The sequence below is a fragment of the Lagopus leucura genome, unplaced genomic scaffold (genome assembly GCF_019238085.1).
Source record: "Lagopus leucura isolate 7727_CA_CO unplaced genomic scaffold, USGS_WTPT01 Super-Scaffold_100001, whole genome shotgun sequence".
NCBI classification, from domain to species: Eukaryota; Metazoa; Chordata; class Aves; order Galliformes; family Phasianidae; genus Lagopus; species Lagopus leucura.
Window position 1 is genome coordinate 72975860 of NW_024962262.1, and position 22649 is coordinate 72998508.

The 22649-nt window shown below is 38.2% G+C and overlaps 1 protein-coding gene across 6 annotated transcripts in view; it reads right to left on the reverse strand.

Moving 5' to 3' along the window:
- Window positions 1-157: 157 nt before the first annotated feature.
- Window positions 158-22649, reverse strand: part of MORC3 (MORC family CW-type zinc finger 3) — a 29632-nt gene continuing 7140 nt past the window's right edge. For 4 of the 6 annotated variants that reach the window (XM_042867184.1, XM_042867189.1, XM_042867186.1 and 1 more), the window contains exons 3-17: window positions 20239-20371; window positions 18921-19135; window positions 18473-18620; window positions 16393-16540; window positions 15264-15395; window positions 14832-14951; window positions 14334-14431; window positions 10022-10126; window positions 9787-9909; window positions 9610-9684; window positions 8854-8890; window positions 7247-7434; window positions 5860-6682; window positions 5303-5466; window positions 158-2451 (exon numbers count right to left, since the gene is read on the reverse strand). In XM_042867184.1, coding sequence (XP_042723118.1) covers window positions 2298-2451; window positions 5303-5466; window positions 5860-6682; window positions 7247-7434; window positions 8854-8890; window positions 9610-9684; window positions 9787-9909; window positions 10022-10126; window positions 14334-14431; window positions 14832-14951; window positions 15264-15395; window positions 16393-16540; window positions 18473-18620; window positions 18921-19135; window positions 20239-20371 — 2663 coding nt within the window. In that variant the 3' untranslated portion in view covers window positions 158-2297. Of the gene's footprint in view, window positions 2452-3092; window positions 3154-5302; window positions 5467-5859; window positions 6683-7246; window positions 7435-8853; window positions 8891-9609; window positions 9685-9786; window positions 9910-10021; window positions 10127-14333; window positions 14432-14831; window positions 14952-15263; window positions 15396-16392; window positions 16541-18472; window positions 18621-18920; window positions 19136-20238; window positions 20372-22649 lie in introns of those variants that run through there. The other 2 variants (XM_042867187.1, XM_042867188.1) reach the window with 2 other exon arrangements.

Below are 22649 nucleotides of genomic sequence, written 5' to 3' on the forward strand. Positions count from 1 at the left end.
CCCTTCAAGCACTGGAAGGCCACAAGGAGGTCTCCCCAGAGCCTTCTCTTTTACAAGCTAAACAAGGCCACATGCATCATACATAAGGAAAGCCGGTAACAGACTTACTTGCTTATAAGGGAAACATAGCACCTGATGACAAGTTTTGATCCAGCAAATTCAGATTTATTTTTTCATTTTCATTTTTTACAAAAAATACATTTTGACAAATAAAAAGCATTTCCATTAGTCCACTGTTCTTCAAAGTGTAAACGTACACTGTAATTTTTCCATTTTTAATATAGACTTACGCTATATTTTATGTCATCTACAATAAACTCAACTACAGAATCTGATGAAACATAATAAATAATGATGAAGGAACGGAAAACTACACAGCAAAAAAAAAAAAAAAAAAAAAAAAAGAAAAACTTTTTAAAATTTACATTACAGCCACCTCTCCAAAAATCAAACATTCAATTTAGCCATCATGAAGCAAAGCAGTATTGCATTATCCTTATTGGCATACTGGAACAGAAAGCATCCTGAAATCAAAGTACTGCCCACTGGAAGAAACTGAGCTACAACTAAACGGAACATAATCCAATTAAATATGGACAGCTAACAGTGCAAAAGCCAAAATTCTTGGCTTTACAAAATCGACAATTCCTAGGAACAAACACTGAATGCAGTTTCGTGATTTTATTTTTTTAAAAGCAAAAATTGGTTTTTTTGATCGCTGTTTGGATGATGAATGCCACCAGAGATAACAGGTAGATGGGCTCTTTGCCCACCCCTTATTCCTGATGACCTCAATGGAAAAAGCATGCAGTTGGCTGAAGAGAAGAATACTGTCACCACTGTAATAATAAAACTAGTGGCTTAATAATTACTGTGACTATATAAGAGGGAAAAAAGAGAAGGAGTCACCTATCTTACCTGTAATAAAAGATGCCTAAACATTAAGATAGCATAAACAAATCACATTTGAACATCTTCAGCTTTAGCTTACTATGTCATTTGACACCACAGATAAGAAAACATGCCTCTTGTTTCTCAAAATATTTCTACTTTGACTAGTTAAACAAGGATTGAGTAGCCTGACATTTATGTGCAGCATGGCCCATTGTGATTGAAAGGTAAGCCTCATACTGAGAGGCTTAATGCTCGCTTAATGCTCGCTTAATGCTACAACACTTTTTCTTCTGAGATAAAATATGCAAATATTTGTATACATTACAGACCTCTATGTCAATTATTTTCTGCATTGGGCAGCTCTAAAGTAAGGCTTTAAAGTCTCAAGAGGTGGTATTACAGCAGAGGTCCTCCAGGAATCCTATGCTAGTTTTGTGTATGTTCTCTCCAACAGATCACCAATTGCTTTTGACTTGGAAAATAGGCAGGCAAGAGCTGCATGTGAAAACTGACCACTTGAACTCACGTACTGGAACATACTGGACTTATAAACTAGTACTGCTGTGTTCGTGTTCAACTGGGAACCATGGGGTAGAACCAATCATCAATCTGACTGCACTCCAATACAATCTGGTTCTTGGAACGAGGAAGTAACAATCAAGTAATACGGGCAGGACACAAACAGGCATGTGGTCTCCAAGACTGGTAAGGCTGAAATATCCCATGGATTTGTTTATGCTGCAAGATTATGTACAGAAAATGTCTTCTAGCAACACCAGAAAATCCAAAAGGCTGTCAAAGATCATCCATATTCAGGATAAAACCCCTAAGGAATTTTTCTTCTTTTGGTAGTAAGACAATAAATACTGCCAATATGGCCAAAATTTTCATCTATTAGTTAAATTTCTAAACTATTAATGCAACACACAACATTGTTGATAGCAATGAAAATACTGTAGTTTACAATAAAGTTACTGAGGTTTGTTCTGGGAAGAAAATCAACAAGGTTCCTTTTTTGCATTTTTAATATATTCCACTGCTAGGATTTTGGATGAGGAAAAAAATTGCAAGTATCAATGCATATATAAGACCAAAAATCAACCAAAACTTTTGTAGAAAAGTATTAACATTCTTAATCATAAAAATATTTGCAAATTTAATTACAAATACATTTTAAAAGCAAAATCTTTAAGTACATCGAGGTTGGTCGATATTGACAGTGTTCATTTAAGAGGACGTTAAGATACTACCCACTGCATCTGTGGTAACACCTGAACGTACAGAGTATATACATTTATTGATCAAACTGTGAAATATATAAAGCGAAGAAGTATTTACACTTCAGAACTTATATAAAGGTTATACTGGAAGATCAAGTAGGGCTCTGTGAAAATTTTAGTATCTTAAGTGCTGCTGATTTCATGCATTTGTTCTACAACTTGTCCTAAAATTTCGTCCACTACGTCAATGTCGTAATTGACTTGTTGCAAGTCTAGATCAGGCATGATTGTAGCCAAAAGCTGTCCAACATTCACTCGAAGGGAGCGCAGTTTCAGGCTGTGAAGAAATAATTGGAGATGTTTAGATGTGGATGAAGCTTCACATCCAAATACACAGAATGTTAATTAACAAAGTTTCAAATAACATTCAATAATAGAAAGGGTCGGTATGCGACTTCCATAAACCAACAGAGAGCTTATGCAATTGAAACTGCAACAAGATAATTTCAAGATCTATCATTTTTTCAAAGCTTACTGTCTTGAGTTTTAACTTTGAAGGTGTGTATTTCCTTCATTTCAAACAAATACTAAGATTTCTGCCTTTCCCAGAATGGATTAAAGGTATTTTTGAATACTCCTACTGAAGTTAGCAAATAAACATTGGCATAACCCTTTATCCTACAATATTTTATTATTTCTCAAACCAGTATTTAAAAATATTTAGTACATCTAGAATTGCCAACTACCACCATATATGGGAGCAAAGGAAGAGAAAACAAAGAGGAAAGAAAAAAAGAGAAGGTATGAAAAAGTAGTTTGTCCAAAGGTTTGAAAACATAAAGACAAAGTAGCAATTTTAATAATGTGAAAATACTATTTCTCCTCTTTTTGCTTTCTTTCACGATTCCACTGCCCTATCCTCTTCCTGGTCAAACTGCTTCTAAGTCATTCATCCCTTCTCTTGAGCATTTCCTTTACCATTATTTTCTTTATTATCTCCAGTAGCCATTCTTCATAGAGTCATTACATCCCAAAGGACCTGTAAGTACACCACAAGTAATGCATGCAATTTCTAATTCTTCTATGTAGAAGTAGTCAGATGCAGTAAACAGAAAGTAAATTGCTAGCAGATGCAGGGGAGGCTGAATCCCAGAACAAAAACAAACAAAACCCAAACAAATTTAGCTTGAAAGGGGTCTCCAGAGGTCATCCATTCCCTTCCCCCCAACCCCTAACACATTCAAAAAATGGTTATTTCAGATAAGGTTGCTTACAACCTTCTTGTGTTTTCAAAATCTCCACAGATGGAGATCCCACCACCTTCCCCGGACCCTTTTTCCTGGGCCCTCACTATGAACATTATTTTTTTCCTCTGTCTCATCAGAATTTCCCTTCTTGCAGCTTGTTTCTATTGCCTCTCATGCCACCACTGTGCTAGTGAGGAGTCAGGCTTCACCTTTTTTACACCTTCATTCAGCTGCAGAAAGCATTAGGATATCAGATCTCAAGGCAGCCTTCTCTTGTTGCGGCTCCTTCCCTCAGCATCTTACAAGATGCCCCAACCCCCTAACCATCCGGGCAGCCTTCAGTGGATTTGCTCATGTATGCTAACGTCTTTCATATAGTGGGGAACCCCAAAGCAGACACAGTACTCTGCATTTGCCCAGCACAGGGAAAGAACCTCTGCCATACAACTGCTGGCAGAACACTGGGCACTCCTGCCACAAGAGGCACTGTTGATTTGCATTCATCTTCTAATCCACCCCCACCACAGCCCAGGACTTCCGCTTGTCCAGCTGCAGAGATGATTCCTAGCAAAAGTGTAGAACATCACTGCTGCCTCTACTGAGCTTCCACAACATTTCTCTCGGTCATTTTTTCCTACTTCTCAAGGTCCCACTATATTACTGCTACCATCCAGGGTATCAGTGATTCCCTCCAAATCAGCTCCACTGTGAGTTCACCAACTTAACTGCACTCTGTCACGTAGGCCATTAATGAAGGCATTAACAATTATTGGCCTTCATATTGATACCCAGGCTTAGCAGATTGGCAGTCTGCTAAGCAGTTTTACAACCCACCAGCTACTCCACTAATCTAAATCATATCTCATAAAATTTGATTATGATATTATGGCAGTCTATTTTGAAAGCTTTCCTAAAATGAAGGCCCAATCTCCCATTATCCACAGAGCTGGTCATCTCAATGGAAAGGTTACCAAGTTGGAAAGGCAATCTTTGCCCTCAATAAATCTACGCTGATCGTTTCTAATCACCTTGACTATCATGAGCTTGCATGCAGCTTCCAGGCAGATTTGCTTCAGGGTCTTCCCAGGAACTGAGCTTGTACTGGCCAGTCTGTAATTCAGATCCTCATTTTTGCCTGCCCTAAATATGGGCAGGACAACTTTTTTTTAATTATTATTTTTTATTTAAACCAGTTATCAGGGACCTGCCACAAACTTTTGGATATCATCACAAAGCCAACTCTTCATCATCTGGCCAGCTCTCTCTGACACATTTCATCTGATTCTATGGACTTGTGTGTGCTGTGCTTGCTTGCTTCCATCTTGTACGTGTACTTCTTTTATGTGTTTACTATTTTTTATTAACAGAGAGCAGCAAGATCCCTCCTTAGAGGCGTAAACTTCTGTTTAGTTCAAAGATACACCCTGGACACTGGCACAGTTCCAGAGGATTGGTCTGCAGCAAGTTCTTACATGAAAGGTCAAATCAGTTCCAAAACTGAAAACAAACTCTTTGCAGTATGGTACTACTGAGTCAAGAAATAAAAATAGCATGTAAAAGCAAAGATCATCTGCACAGCATAAGCTAATGATCACCCCTCCCTCTTTCCTGCCTCTCCTTTCTTCTTCTGCTTGTTTTACAAGCTAGAATCTAGAAACTCTTCTAACATTTTCAGCATTTAAAGTGTCAGTATGACATTCTATTGAGCAGTGGTCAAGTACTTGTTTAAGCAGCAATAAGTCAAAACTAAAATAAAATCAGTGGATGAAAAGGTGAAGTATAAGTGTTATCAACTTAGAAGTCACAAGAGGCAGCAAAAATAATTCCAAGAACCACTTTTTATTATGTGATTGTCAGACATGATTTTTGTCAAGGTTTTTTAGGTACAATCAGCCAACCAAAATCTTACTTGAAGTAGTCTAGGAAGAAGAAAATTGATACCTTTCTCCATCAGAAAAATTAACAGTGTCTTCTACATTACTGGCTGTAGAATCATTTGCACGCGCTACTGCTTGTGGGATTGAAGCTTTCAACTCTGCAATTTCTGATTTAAGTTCTTCGCATTGACAGGCAATTTTATTTTTCTCCGCTTCCAGTAGTTCCACCTGCAAATAAATAAATAATTTTATACATCAATGTGTTGTGTTTGTTTAAAATAAACAGTCGTGGACTGCTTTTAATCAGCTTTTTGGTGACATTTTAGTATCTGGTGACATTTTATGATACTGCAACCTACAGACTGTTTCAAAGTAGCCAGTTGAACACACTGCACTCTCAGCCTGCAGTCAGACTCTCTGAATTTTGCTTACTGCTGTCAATGGAATCCAATAAAACAAAAGTTTCTAGGCTAGATTATATGTATTCCCCACCCTCCTAAGTGGTTTGATTAATGAATGGACTGAATTTAACCATACAATACATTGTGAACTGGAATTCATCTAAGAAAATGGAAAGTTAAATTCTTTGTTTGAAATACGCCTCTGTTTTAACTAACATACCTGACTTTTGTATTCGTCTCTCTCAATGGTGCATTTGTCCAGTTGCCTGAAAACATCATCCAGCTGCACAGCAATTTCGTCTACCTCACTCTTACTTTCACCGTCAGCACACCTGCTGCATTCAGTTTTTAAGTTCTGCAGAGTACTGCATTGCTCTTTTAGTTTTGCTATTTCTTCTAAGGCCTGTTCATAGAGAAGGGTTTTTTCCGCCAAACTTCTTTCATGAACGTTTTCTTCTGCAAATGAAGAAACTGTCTCAGTTGACTGATGGCACATTTCTTTTTTCACATACTTATTGTTCATTTCTAGTATCCTCTGTTCCAGTGTTTCTACTTGCTTAGTTAATGCTTCACATTTGCTTTGGTACATCTCCTTCTCTTTGTTTGCTAATTGCAGCTGATTTCTCAGTTCGTTTCCAAGATCTGCAGATGTCTCAGGAAGATTATTTACATTGTGCCGGTTAGTTTCCGTTTCCGCGTTGGGAACTGGAATATCGATGTCATCTTCCACCTCTTCCTTTTTAACAACCAAATTTGGGACCTCCGTCTGCGTTGCAGAGGTCAGCTGTTCACTTCTTGATTCTGAAGTACTTGCACTGCAGGGTTCTCTTACGTCACTGTTTTTTTTCTGCTCCTCCTTGTCAACATTTATACATTCAGTTTTTACCACTGGAACATCAGAATCTGCTGAAGGCTTTGGAGTGCTGCTCTCCTCTAAAATAATGACATCATCATCATCATCACGGCTTTTGAATGGCCTGTTATTTAAACGAGGTGTCTTTATAGTTAAAGGTGTCACACTGATGAGTATCTTCCGTTTCAGACTGAAGAAGAACGCATTAATCTGATTACTGTATTGCTCAAAGCAAAGTCATTTGTTTCAAACAATGTTTAAATGTGTCTAAACATGCAATTCAAAACTGCTACTCAATAACTAGAAAGGGATGTCTCCCTGAAGAGCATCTTAAGATTATTAGTCACAGTAAATACCTTTTCTGTAAAAACAATGGCTGAAATCCACACACTAGATTATTACTTTCATATACTATTTTGAGACAGACACAACATTTTTGAAGTGGGGAAGACCTGTAAGAGAGGTTAAGGAAAACATCCTGTCGAATGAGGTTAACACATTACAGTATTTTCCTACATTAAGGCAAGTCACTAAGCAATTTTCCTTGACATACAGTATTTTCTTTTTGTTGCTCTCTCTTTTGTTCTTCATGAGGTTTCTAGGCATCATTTAACATAGTTCTTCCTGTATTACCGAAAAGTGACACATGAACTTTGGTAGCTGTGACCCAAAGATGGGATTACACCTGACAACATTCCTTTATTTAAAAATTACTAATTTTAGAAATAAATCTATTTTGTACAGGTTCACTAACCTGTTATCAGAATCAGAATGAGGTGAAGATACTGATCTATTTGAAACAAGCAGAGGTCTTTTGACAGAAGCATTTGATGTTTCTGGTAAAAGTGCTCTTGGAACAGCTTCCCTTCCACTCACAGGTGTGAACGTTCTAAAGTCTTTACTTGAGGAAACGGGTGTTTTTAAAAGCATTTCGTTACTGATCTATAAGATAACGTTAAGAACGAAAAGCAATAGACGTTAGTAGAGTCTTCAGAATAAGTTTCAAGTAGTCCAACTAACTATCTGAAAACACTTGAAATTATGATAGACATTTCTTCTGTATTCTGCAAGGATTCTCCACAGAGCAATCTCCTTGAGCCCCAACTCAATATTTTGCAGTAAGGAAAGCGGACTATAACCCTTGTTAAAAACAAACAAACAAAAAGTTATCAGCTTAATGATCACATTCACAGAAAACAAACAAGACAGAAGAGAAAACACAACTAAACTCTACTGATGTTAACTGTTTCCTTCATGTCTTTCCCATGCTGGTTTCAAGTCGTGTATTAAAAAAAATAATAATCATAGCACAGTTGAGAGTAGCAAGGTTTCTTGGTTCTTAGTTTGTTTTTTTTGTTTTCTTTTGTTTTCTTTTGTTTAATTTGCTTTTTAAGTCTGGATTACAGACTTCTGGTGGATTTCTCAGAAGACTACAGCTGCAAACTCCTTCCCATGCAGAGATTTATTGTCTGATCTTAAAGCGTTTCCCAAGAAATACCTATTATAGGTACCGTGTAGAATCCTAGGGAGTACTTTTTTCCAGCCTGTTCTGTACCCATGTCTGAAGTCTGACCATCATACACAAAATATGGGACAGAAATCTCTCTTACAGCTGCTAATAATAAGTTCCATTCATAAAATATTTAAGTATTTTGTTCATTTTGGGCTTTTAGAAATAACTTTTTTACTTGGATTAAGCTAATTGCAGGAAAATGAATGCAATCAAGTAGATAGGTTAGAACAGCATGTGGAAAATCTTTTATCCAAAAATTGATTGGTCTGAAGTTCACAGTTACTTTGAAAGCTACGTCTCACTTCTTCTGAGTTCCAATCTGTATACTCCTGTCACTAAGCCATTTTTTATTTGCATCTCCATTTGAATTTGAGCGTCTCCTAGCAAAACAAACTCTCAAAAACACAGCTATTACAAATTCTACCCCTCCCCCACTCCCTTTTTTAAGGTCATCTTTACTTTTATATCCTTATCACATATCCCTCTACAAGAAAATCCACTTCCAACAATTAGATACTGTGCTATAAAAACAAGTAGCAGCAACTGACGTTATTTTCTAGTACTGTTTTGTGAAGCAGCTTCATCCCCTTCAAACTCTTTCTTCAGTACAACATATAAAATGCACCACTGACTTCTATCATTGGACAGAAGAGACAGGGGATTTCTGGTTTACCAAGAGTAAGCACAGCCTATACAGCTATCAAAAAGGTTGCTGACCTAATCAGCTGGCCACTATTTAAAGCAAACTAACTCAAAGCCTAGCCCACTGGATCAAACTGCATAGAAGTGGTGCCAGAAAGAATAATGGCTACCAAAGTTGGTTTGCCATCAAGCTCAAGGAGAGTTACCTGGTACTCTAGGCGCTTCTTCAATTTTTCCCTGTCTCTGCACAGGAGCAAGGGGGAAGAAAAAAAAAAAAAGAGCTTAGATTCAAAATGTTAATTAATGGTGAAACCAAAGCAACCTCACTTAAATCTGAAACTAAACACCTTATTTTGAGCTATACACAGTGAATTTCAACATTCTACTTCACTGAATGAAAATTTTCTGCATGACCTTAGAAGCTACTAGTTGAGCTAAATCTAAGCTGAATTTAAACTTCAAACATCCCTCTCAGATTAAAATAAAAAAAAAATGTTTGAAAAACAGTGAAGGCCCTTTTCAGAATGTAAACCAACAATTCATTAAGATTGCTCAAGTCATTTTTTTCCCCCACGCATCTTAGCTAAGAACCCTCAAATTCTTTAAACAAATATTACTGAGTTTTTCAGCTGCTTGAAAATAGTAGTCACCCAGGCAAGGGCTCTTAACAACCATAATGACTTGTTTAATATACTGTACCTGAACACCAACTTTTTGCTTTATTCTCCTTGTTACTAAATGATAGAGGCCTCTTTACCTTCAATATCATGTCAACATGCCAATAACAGCGAAAAGAAAAACACTATTTATCTATTCACTGCTGTGATTAGGTTTTGACCTTAGGGTACTATTTTCTGAAAGGATGAATTCTTAGAAGGGCTGCAGTTATACCACAGGTGAGAGAAAAGTGTGTTTAGCTTTTATGCTCCTTTTCTAGGAGCTTGAAAGTCTCCAGTACTCACTTTTTCTTATAAGTTTTCTCATACGTGGGATGTATTAAGTCATCATCTTCTGGTTCTTCTGGCACATGACAATCCCTGAGTTAAGGAAAAATAAAGAGCTTAACATATGTGCTTACATTAAGCAATAAGCTAAAAAGTAAAAGCAGTGCTTAGATATTGGGCTCAATATAATTTTACCGGAACTGTGGGTCAGGGTTCAGTGAGCAGTACCACTTCTCTGGCAAATGTTCTATTCCATCTGGTAGCTTCCGCCATTTCAGACACGCATCACACTGCACCCATGTCTGATCAGGCTGCTTTCTGTAATGGAAAAAACATATCAGAACTTTCACATGAACAATTTATTTGCGCGATCAAGAATAAAGCTGTAATAACAGTATGCAATGTTCTTCTATTTGAAAGTGATACTCACTGTATCTCCTCAACTGGTAAAGCTAATGGATACTCCTCATTTTTCTTTGCTTTCATTTCATTCCAGTAGTCGTTAAGCTTTTCTCCTAGCGCTGCTATTGTAAGCCTGAAAACAAAATTTCAGACAATACCTGAAATAGTAAAGTCTTAGCACAGAAAGAGTGTTTATAAAGAACAGTGAAATAGTAAGTATATGAAACACCCTAATACTTACATTTTCACAATAGTAAGCTTCTCACTTTTTGTAAACCCCAGAAGTTTGCAATTGTGGGAACAAATGATTGTAGGATATGAAATTACAAGAAATTTGGCTTGGGATGCAGACAGTTTTTAAACTGAAATAAAATGCTTGATTCAGAAGCACAGCGAAGTACAACGCAAAACCTGAAACCAGTCCATTAACTTAATTTCAATCATAAAAAAAGTACAAAACTGCCTCTCCTCTGTCAGTCCAGCACTGGGCTATGTTTATCTGTTAACTGCAGGCTCACAATCATTCTAGGCTGGCATAAAGCAATACTTAACTGACACTGCAAATACACGTTCACTTCAGTGTAGTACACAGTCTACATGGTGCTGAAAGAAGCAGGGTGGTTTTTTTTCCCCATATTAATTTTTAGCTGGATTAGTTTTCTGATCAGGAACCCAACCATTTTGCAACGGTATTAGAGCTGGCACACAGGAAAGAGTGATGTGGAAGAAGAATAAGGAACCTAGTCCATCCCGGAAAGTTTCCATCTGGAACACCTCTGAATTCAAGTCACAAATTTTGGTGCCTGAAGAAGGAATTAGCAAAGGGGCAGAAATGAACAGCAACACATGGATTGAATCACATCTCTTCTGGTGAAGGGAGAGAGGCAAGTCAGCTCATGCTGATCACAACATTACAGCACCAGTGCTATGTTTCCGTTTCGGGATGGAAATCTACATTTTAAAAATCTGTAGAAGCAATCTTTTGTAAAGCAAAGAAACAATCAAAAAACCTTCACAATACATACTACAAGTGCCAAACAACAACAAAAAAAACCCACAATCAGTGCTCACTGTGCCAACTTGCAGAAACCCAGTGTAGAATCAGTGTAAAACCTGATTAATAGCAGTGCCTATGCTATGGCACATCCATTGCCAAAGGAACTTTTAGTGCTACCACAGAAGAAATGGTTCAAGGAACATTTGTACTGAAACAACAAACACGAGAATGATTCCCTGGTCTATTTTAACTTGTGTTCTCATTAACAGCTTTGCTAGTTCAATAGTTGCAGCCACAGGAACTGCTTGAAGCTGGCATCACCACTGCAAAGAAGAATACAGCAAGCTATTTAAAAATACAGGCAGAATGAACTGTAGTGGCTGCAGCAGTTACATTGCCAGCTACCAATCATGCTCCTCCTCCACTGAAAGCTGTGGTTTCAATGGCAGGAATGACTGGAGTTTTCCTGCCACAACTCCTCAACTACTACAATAAACAGTTTAGTTTATTACAGTACTCTGATACTGTTTCTGGGTTACTTGTATATGCAGAGCTGCATACAATCAGGCAATTAAGGAAAGGCTTTGTGAATTTTTCAGCTGTCCTTCTCAGGGGAACACCAATAACTGACTGAAGGGCAAAATACACAGCCTGACAAAGGTTATGACGTCTCCTGCCAAAGTCTACTACCACTTATGTTTGTGAGTCTACATCTCAAAATTTTTAAGTCCACAGTGAAACTAAGTCTGAGGATATAGAGGAGGAGATGTGCTCTTTTAAGCACATCCAATCAAAGGAGAGTGGCCATAGGTAAGTACAGAGACAAACCTGACTGACACATGATAAGGGAGACAGTGCCAAGAACAGTCCTGGTCAGTCACGCTAAATGGTAAGGATACGCAGAGTGTGAGAATGTTTATTTTTTCAGTTGGGAGGATAAGGAAAAGGAAGGAGACAAACACAGAGTCATAAAACCTGATTAACTAGTATTAACAAAGACAATGATCAGAAACAAAACTGGGTGTTATCAAGAAACTGATAAAGATGCAATTCTGAAGGCCCAAGATGTTGGAGAGAGGTCAGTGGAACCATGCTAACATGCAGGGCAAGAAGGATCAGACAGAAACAGTGCCAGGGGAGTGTTAGACAGAAAAGAGTATAAAAAAGTGCAAGTTGCATATAAAACATGGCAGGGCAGTATACTTGACCAACCAATCACTGTGCTTGATCCCTGCAGCCTACCTTATCTGCTTATTGAATTTTAACTCTCTCCATAATCTCACTCTATCACATGTATAAGCATTGCAAAGACTAAGTGCCAGCTACTGGTAAGACGTGTGCGTATGAGTGGAAACAGGTGCCAGCTACTAGAGACAGACTAGGTCTGTCTGTGCTCATTTGTCCAGAAGCACCTGCAAGTGTGCCTTGTGGGGACAGTATTTTATATCAGAAATAGCAAACTCAGAAGAAATAGTCCTCAGAGCAAGACTAAAGAGGCATTCCTCTCTCTGTACTCAGTACTGGTGAGGCCACACCTCAAGTGCTGTGTTAAATCTTGAGCCCCCTGCTCCAGGTGAGGCCCAGGAGAGCACCCAGAGAAGGGCAACAAGCTGTGAGGGGTCTGAAGCACAAGTCTTATAAGGAGCAGCTGAGGGAGCTGGGATTGTTCAGTCTGGAGAAGAGGCTCAGAGGAGACCTCACTGCTCTCACCTGAAAGGAGGCTGTGGCGAGGTGGGGGTCAGACTTTTCTAGGCAGCTAGCAATAGGATGAGAGGGAATTAAAGAGCTGTGCTAGAGGGAGGTTCAGGTTGGGTATTAAGATAAATTTCTTCTCAGTAAGAGTGATGAGACAGTAGCACAGGCTGCCCAGGGAGGTGGTGCAGTCACCGTCCCTGGAGGTGTTCGGAGCCGTGTGGATGTGGCACTGAAGGACATGGGCATGGTGGGGGTGGGCTGGTCGTTGGACTGGGGGATCTTTGAGGTCTTTGCCAGCCTTAATGATTCTATGCTTCTTTAAGTGTGCATGTTGCCTTGATTTGTACTGAGCAATAAGGTGGAACAGCCAGCACACAGTGGACCTTTGGATTGGATTAGAAGACCCTAAAATTGGGCCAGGGGTGTCAAGTGATCAGAGGGGCTGTGATGGTACTCAATATGCTTACAGATATAAAGTGCGTACTTTCACTAGTGACCTTCAATCTCTATCTGTTGAGGAAAAAGAAGGGTACGTGACTGTCTACATCCATACTTTATGCACATCCCACACACAGGTGCTGCTGAAGGGAACACACCAACCACATCAGTGTTCTGTGTGTCTGCATCTCTGAGACACGTGCTCAACTTCACTGCTAGTTAAGCCTGCAAATGGAAAAGTGGCAGGGAAAACAGAGACTCTGGGCCCCAGAAACTCTGGGCCAGGGGGCATCCGGGACACAACTGCTGGGGGAGGCAGCTGCTCCTAACATTCCTTAGCACCAAGCAGCACCGAAGATAGAAAATAGCCTCATCATCTTGAAAGGAAAGAAAACACAGTGGAGTAATTCCCAATGTTTGCATCTTGGAGATTTCCCCTAGACATCTTTTCTGCTGAGGTAACTCATCCTCCCTAACCTTTCCTTCCATAATGGCAGTGCAGTCAATTCACAGAAGAACATTGTAAACAGACCAGACAATTCATATGGCTTAAGAACAATTTTGTTTTTTTTTTTTTTTCCCAAATCAGATTAGATTCTCAGTGAGGTTTACAGTGCAGCTATAACAAGTAACACACTGGATATTGATTGATGGGATGTAGCTTCATTGCAGCTTCATTCCAATTCACAGCTGCCTTCAGGGTGTCCTGTATTTTCTAAGTGCTCTGTCAGGTAGACTTAAGGACATTAAAGTCTACTTTTAAGAAAGAAACTACAAACAATAAATGAAAAACATCCAAAAACAAAGACAAAAACAAACAACCCCTAGGAAATTGTGATGAATCTCTGAATCATCAATCATGTGGGATTCATATCTCACAGTTTTAGCCATCTGCTACAAAATATCCAAAACTAAGCTAGTTATTCTGGGTTCATCCCACAATAAGTGAAGGGCAGAGTTGCAACCAACTGCTTTTAGGGCATTTGCTTAATAATGGTGAGCACTGTACCCTTGATTTCACTGATGGCAATGAAAACGCTATGATCAGCATATACGCTCACATCCTACCCCTACTGTTTAAAACAGTCATGCAGTTTAATGATGGAACACAAGTATCCTTACTACTTAAAAGGGACAAAACCTTTTACGGTCAAGTATCTCCCAGAGAACAACACTATGAGACAAGAAGTCTGTAAGAATACACATTTACCTGTATTCATTTGTGTAGTCAAAATCTTGTTTGTTGTGAGTCGGTTTTAGGAAGTTGCACTCGATAATCCCAACTACGCCAACACCCATGTTGTTTGCCTGTAAAAAATTATGATCCATCAGGGAAAACAAAACAAATCCTACACTAAAACTCTAACATCTTGACAGAAGTAATTATAATTTATACATCCACCAGGTCAAAATAACCTCCTGCTTTATGAATAGCCTCCAATAGAACTCTTGACACAAATCCACCAGCCCTACAATCCATCTGTCTTTCTGTTCTGAAAGGCACACCAAATTCTATGTCTCACACATTAAGCTTAGTTTCAAAAATTAAAGAACTGTGTGCAACACAATGCAATTATAAACTGCTATGCCAAATTGAAAAAGGCGTATTTACAAAAGCACACCAGTTTTCACCCGTATTCTTCTTTTTCAAAAAGCATTTGAGTGAAAATGATTTCTAACAACATTGGTTTTCAGCTTAAATTCCTACCTTTAACTGACAGCCAACTCTTTCATAAGCTTTGATGAGTCTGTTTTTATGATACATCATTATTCCATAGTGATCTTTGTTTCTACAGTTAAATCCAAACGTAATTCTTACTGTTTTAGCCTTTTATTGGATATTAAGGAAAAGTCTGGTTAATGTCATGTGATAAAATACATGTATACTTCGAGGGCTCATTCTAAACTGGGTCCTGGTATTTTCATTTTTATTTTTTTCCCCTCTCCATCATTTAAGTATTGAGATAGTTTTTGTTTTTTTTTTTTTTAGTTGAGATAGTATTGAGATAGAAAAGATTTACAAAATAATTAAAGAACAGCCATAAAGACAGCTGCAACATTCCCAGCAGAATCTACACAGCTTACGTACAAAAACTCATCATTAAATTTAGCATGCAATCATCACATTAACAAAGGATACATTCAAGAATTTTGGCCTATATATATCACGTTCAATGAAAGCAAGGCTCTTGGAAACCAGCTGTGTTTTCACTTTTTGTCCTCGCAGAATGATCTGCATTCTTGGCTTCAGATACAAAATACTGCAGTAAGCCTACAAAATATACAATAATTCCCATTATTCAAAACAACAGCAATGAGATCCTCGCTGCCACCACCTAAAAAAAAAAAACCCACACACCTAAATAACCTCAAGAAATGGGTACTGTAAAACATTTATCACGCTTGGAAAGACAAATCCAGATTTTAATTGAGATGTTACGAAGAAATTTTTTAGCTCCTCCAACCTGACTCCACAAAATACAGGAAACTCAGATGCACATACATAATACAAATCACATTAAAAGCAACTGAAAGAGAACTTTTGTAAACAAGGCAGGTGTCTGAAGATACAGTTTCACTATTATAAGAGCTTTTAAACATGTTCAGATATACAAGCCTATATTCTTATTCCCTATTTAGAACTCAAAAATTATATCACAGACTTAAAAAAAAAAATAAAAAGCAGCTGTTAACTTTATTCCAAATGACTTACAGATTTATGACTTCAGTGAGCCTTAGACTAATTGAATGTTGTATTTGAGCTGGAACAATACTTACAACACTATTCAGAAGCACTCAGAACACCCAGTAATTCCAGGTGCACTTTCTTATAAGAAACATATTCAGAGACTATGGCTCAGTAGTGTAACGGCTGCAATAGGCCTGCACTCAGGGCTAGGGCTTTACTATATGTAGGTCTTGAAACAGCTGCTTTATAGTTCCTTGATCTCTTTTGGAACCTAAAGAGGACACTGCCAGCTGAAAACTAGCTACACTGTATCTGCAGGACTATGTAAAAAAACAGGAATTTTCTTCTGAAAGAAAAACAACACAAAAACAAAAAAGCAGATGTTTATAGAAGTCCACAAACACATTCTATGTTTTCCAAATACTGTTGGCTCATTGCCCTAACGTTTAAATTCTGACTTTGTCTTTTTTTCAATCAACACCTCTACAGTATGGCATATTGCATTAAAACAAAAGCATATATCACCTTGCTTCCACAGAACAAGTAAATAAATGAAAAAAAAAGAAAAAAGTATACATACTCTTAGCGAGTAGTCACTTTCTGGAACTATCTGGTCCAGTCTCTCTTGTTTTTTATATCCTCTTTTCCCTGTTTCATCTAAGTCTTCTGGAATCCTGATGTCATATTTATCTTTGTCAAAGTCAAATTCTGTTTTATCATTTTTATCTCTAAGAAATAAGAAAAAAAATCTAATTATGAGAGGAAAAAAAAAGATTGAGGTGAACCTGATATCTCATAACTAAATACCTGTCACTTCTGCCTAATTAATGTGGTTGCTCATGTGTTTATAGTTCCGCTTCTACCTTCCAAATGGACTGCTTATCGATGATAAATATCCTTTCTGACCACACAACTTCTATAATAAGAGCAACGTCCTTGAAATAGGAGCACAAATCCAAAACAGCAGTCAGTCAGTAGAGCTAGATGAAAACTAGCTGTCCTCAGAAAACCTGGGCCCAAACATGGACAAAGTGAGCAGGGAGACACCTCCCCAGGCAACCACTGAAGGCTCCCACAGAAGTGCAGAAGACTCAATTATGTTTGCGTAGCCTTGTACTACTATCATCTTGTGAATACGTACTAGGTTGGTGTGGCTTATTAGATAGGTGTATATTAAAAATTTTCAACTATAAATAGAAGAAGATGTGAAACCTGGGGTTGCATGATTTGTGGAGATGACCCATCTTGTACCATGTGCAGAGAGACATGTCTGCCCTCCCAACACTTGTTTTTTCCCCCCAGAGTGTTTCAGGTTTTAAAAATGCACAACAGACCCAGGGGATATCACAGAGATACAAGAGGAAAGACACAAAAGAAACACAATTCTTCTGCGTCATAATGGCTTTCCTTGCAGACTTGCTAGAAATCAAAAACATTCAATAGCTTCTTTTAGAAACCCAAGGAATATAAGAGAAATGTTAGCAAAGAAAACTTGCATAAATTCTAACTTTATTCTAATTGCACTTCACTAATAAAAGCATTCAGTGTTACTGAGAACAATTGCCGAAGATTCCTACTGCTGTGAGAATGACAAACAACAACTCCCTAACTCAGTAATTTTTCATCACAATTTCTTACTGCTCACCAGAGGGTTTCTTTTATTTAATTGCACTAGCAGTAGTTTTGCACAACATTTAGATATAGATTTTGTTACCTCCAGCTTTCTTGCATAAAAATCTACTAAGCTAAAAGTGATGCAAGTTCCTAAAATATAGAAGAAATTAATGAAATAGGAAAAGAAGAAAGCCTTTCATCAGCTATGATTGACTGAGGTTTTGTTTTGTTCTGTAACATTTAATCCATTGTATCCCAGAATGAGTTTTCTCTCCATCCTTTTTTTTTTTTTTTTTTCCTGACAGGCAAGAATAAACTATTTTCCTGCCAAATTTACTGGCCCATAAAACCACTTGAAATTGCTTCTTACGGATACCTTGCTATTTCAGGTTTTCAAAACTGCAGTAAACAAAGCACTCAGGAGCATAAAACGAGGTAACATACTCCCAAACAACTAGCTCCATCACTGTTAAAAGCAAGCTAAATTATTCCAATGGATCATGATATGAGCTCCCTCTAAGTTAGAGAGCAGCAACCACGTAAGAGGACGAAAGGGAAAGGAGATGAGAAACGATAACATCCAGCTGCCACTGCTACAGCAGCTGTTTAAAGAAAGAAAACAGCAACTCCAAGCTACCAAAGTCTGAAAATCCATTCTTCTGTGAGTAATCCCACATATATATATATATATATATATGTAGATAAATGTAATGAACTGCATCTATTTACTTGGACTTCTGTTTTTACTATGATAAACAGTTAAGAAGTTTAGAAAGATTCAAGTCTTTCCCAATTGGTTTGAGATACCAGATTTATAAATACTCTTATTTCAATTTTTCTTCCGGAACAGTAAAAGATTTTATCAAAATGAAATACAGAATCCTTTATGTTCTCCTTTGGCCAAATAATTTGAGTCTAATTTCACCAACTGCAGCTAACTTTCCATCCAGTCTTCTAGAGTTACTCTGCAAAAAAATCCTTGTGTACTTGCAGACGCTGAAGAGATAATGCAAATGAAAGATATGAGCAACTGGGCCTCATCTTACCTTCTGAGATTCCAAATTATGATTCTTGTTCCTTTTTTCCCCATTATAGCATCTAGTTCAGCCACTAATTTCTCCTCAGTAGAAAATAAAGAATGTGTTAAGATGGCCTTCAAACTGTTTTTGGATTCTGCTGGATCACTTATCTGTCGTAAGCAAAATGTTAAGGAAAGTAACCTTAAATGTTACTTAAAAAATAATAATAATAATTCAGAAGATTAGTAAACTTCTGCAATAGGATCCTGCACCACTCAGAGGCTCTCATTCCACATCTCAAATACAGAGCTCCAAAAAAATGTAAAAGTTCTTAAACACGTTATAGCTTAAATAATCTTCTGCCCATCTTAGAATGCATCTCTAAAACACGACAAGGAGATTTCCTTTAATGATGTTACCAACCACATTTGAGACACACACACAACTTTTTGTTAGGAAATTGTCAAAAGGATATGTTGGTTGTTGAATGTCACTATAGGAACCATGACATGTTCTGCTTTTGTGACTTCAAGGTAAGTCTGAGATAAGAGACCAACACTCATGGTTTCTCCATTCTTGGTGAAGACTATTGCATCTTTCCCCAGGCGCATGGACCCTGATTTAAACCCGTTTCCATACAGTCCCACTGGAACACGGCCATTCATCACAGATTTCTCACTGAAGCCGAAGCTGATATGAAAAAAACAGATATTAGAAGAGTGTAAAAAGCCCCCCAGACAACTGAAAACCCAGAAGATGCATGCAAAGTGCATCACATTTGACTTAACCACATTGAGTCCATCTCTTGTTCTAGAGATCAGGGACTACCATGCAATTAAACAGTGCACAGCAACACAAACTGTGAGAACACCTGTATAATATTCCTAAAATCACGACACAAGAATTTGGAAAAAGTTAGATTCATCTTTTAATTATCTAAAAGACACCATCTGCCTGTAATCATACAAAGGTACATTCCCACATGTTTCTAATATTTATCCACTGGCTTTGCAATGAATACTGGAAAAAGTCCCTTAGGTTATTTTCCTCTTTAGTCACTCCTCCCGTTTGCTTAAATATACACGATCCACATATATTCTACAGGTGAACTACACATCACACTTGAAGACAAATGTGTAACTGTATATGGAGCATGGAATTTGACAAATAAGCTATTAATTATGGTATATTGCAGAAAAACAGTCATTTGAATTCAAGGTTCCTCAAATTTATATCCAGAGACTTATCTGGAATCAGACGACTATCTTTCATAATAGAAGAGAACTTGAACAGCAATCGGTTTGCTAACTGCAGAAAGAACAGTTCAAATACTATAGGATATTAGAAGGTAAAAATTATAACAGCATCAATTTAATTCCCCTTAACATTTCCGTAGTACATTTTCAACACTTCAAAGAATTGGACTGAACTGAACTTCCCTTGTCTCTCATTTGCTAACTTAGTCTAAAGCATGCTCAAATGCAGAAAATATTCTCCTTCCACTGAAAGGCACTACAGAGTTTACACTGCACATGCCCTGCACAGAAAAGTAAATGGGAATGCTGATGGAAAGGATAAAAGGAAACTAGGAGATAAACAGCGAAAGCTGTATGAAAGCTGTACTAGCATCTCTGTCCTAGAGCCTCACTTGGGTAATCACTCACCCTCAAAAGCGCTAAATAGAAAAATGAGCATAGTAGATTACATGTGAGAGAAAGGAGTTAAGCTTAACAGTAACAAAAATAGAAACTGGAATTGTGACAAGAAAAAAATACACAAAAGAGGTTATCCACCTTAGCATTTTGTGCAGCTTCTCTGAGTTCATACCGTTTCCATTATCAGTGAACGTCAAGCATATATTGTTGTTTATCACTGTTTTGTCTATCCATATCTGTTTAGCACTCACATCTGGATCATAAGCGTTATCTGAAGTGGAGAAAAGTAAACAAGAACAGGATACTAAGAAAAAAAGGAATCATAGAAAAGTAAACACTTAAAACACGCTTGCACTGAAAGTGCTCAATTCCAGTGAACATGCCAAAAAGCAACTCTCAAAGTTATTTAAATGCTTATGTGACACATAACACAGCCTTATCTGGTAGTCATACACACACACAGTCTATCTGCCAAACATTAGTCTTGCAATGCTTTAACTATATGGAATTGCTGTCTCTAACTTTATTATGGTGCTGTGCTTCATCAAAAAACGTTTGTCCAATATGGCATTGTGGGCTCTCAATTTTGCACTTGTGGTAATCCAACGACCCTGCAGAGGTACAGGGAACTAAAGGAGCTCTACAATTGCAGCGGCTTTTCATCTCTGCAGTCAGGTATGTGATCACAGAATCATAGAATAACAAGGTTGGAAAGGAGCTACAAAATCATCTAATCCAACCACCCTCCCATTACCACTGCTACCACAAGCACTAAACCATACCTCGCAGCTCCTCATCCAGACACCTCTTGAACACTGCCAGGGATGGCGACTCCACCACCTCCCTGGGCAGCCATTCCAGTGCCTGACCACTCTGAGAGAGAAAAAGTTCTTCCTTATGTCTAACCTAAACCTCCTCTGGTACAACTTGTGGCCATTTCCTAGGGTCCTGTTTGCTGCCTGGGAGAAGAGGCCAAACCCCTCTTCATCACGACCTCCCTTCAGGAAGTTGCAGGAATTATGTGCTCACTCAGACTCCTCAGGAAAGTCATGGAAAGTTTCACTGAAATAAAAACCTTTTTTTATTAGAATTTTTTAATAAAGAAAACGTTGTGCTAAAAATGAAGCCTCCTACAATACTATCCTCTTTATAACTATACTTATAAACAGTAGTGATTTGCAGAATCAAACTCTCTAAACCACAGAAAGTTACAAGAGCAGATACGTTTTTATTTCGGTGCTGCGCCACACGCCGGGTACAAGGTGGATCACTCCTCCTAGCTTGCACACCAGAGTGGGATCTCGATACATTTATAAGCTAAGCCCATACATATTCAGCAGTATTTCCCAAGACCTACTGACATATTCATTACTTTTCTGGGAATTCATTTACATACTGTCCCTCCCCTAGTGCGTGTGCAGTAGCTTCCTCTGGTGGTCGTTGGATGAAGGCTCGACGTCTTCCTCCCCACCTGGTGGTCATCCCTGGATGAAGTCAGTAATCTTCCTCGCCACGTCCTTCCGACCTCTGTCCCAGTTTTGAGCTCTTCTCCCACCATGCGTGCCTCTGCAATTTGTTATCCTGTTTGCTCCCCCTTTCCATTGCTCTCCCGTTGGCCCCTTTCTGCTGACTTGAGAAGGCTTCCTTTTGGGAATGTGTTTGGGTTAGCAAAAGTTAAACTAAGCAATTCCTTCTGAGTTAGCAAAAGTTAAACATCGCTTAGATGCTATTTGAATTCCTTTTGAGTGAGCAAAACTAAGCGGTGTTATGGACCCCTTACATCTTGTATTCTTCAGCTTACTATCTCAGTGAATCAAAACATTACCATGAAGAAGTTCCATCAAAAGCCAGCAAATCTTGCCTGAAAACAAGAAAAATTTTCCAGCTGCTACGAATGACAGCAACATACAGCCAAAAACTTTGGTTGAGATGAGTAGCTGAAACAGAGAACAGGAAACAAAAACCAGACAAGTTTCTACTTTTGCTTTCTGCATCCCAGGCAGCTGTTGCAAAATTCACTTCCAGCCACCGAAACACCTCATCTGACTGGCTGGTGGTGAGGTTACTGTCCACACTCCAGATGATGGCACATATACACAGCTACAAAAATATCTTACATACTGTGGACGTTCTAAATGAGAAATCAGACGTTAAAAAAAAAGCAAAAGCCTGAAGCCCAAGTACTGGAGGCCTAAGTGAAAAAAATTATTGCTGCTCCACTTCATTACCAGCAGAGCCGACAGCCACAAACATACATCTTGCTACTGCAAGTTGTTCAGATCTAAGGAGGCACAACTTCCACAGAAGCATAAAATGCTTTATCTTAAACTCCCTATTTGCAGGATTTGAAAGAGCTGTGAAAGAACGTGTGTCCCTGCCTCACTATTTGTTTCACAGGTTTAACTGAAAGGGAGAAATACACAGCTCAGGCCAACACAGCAGGCATAGAAAGCAATCATAACTCACAGCTTGCTGTCTGTGAGCATACACTACACATTGCATCCACAGTGAAAAAAGTTCATAAAAATAATTCAGCATCAATAAAACAT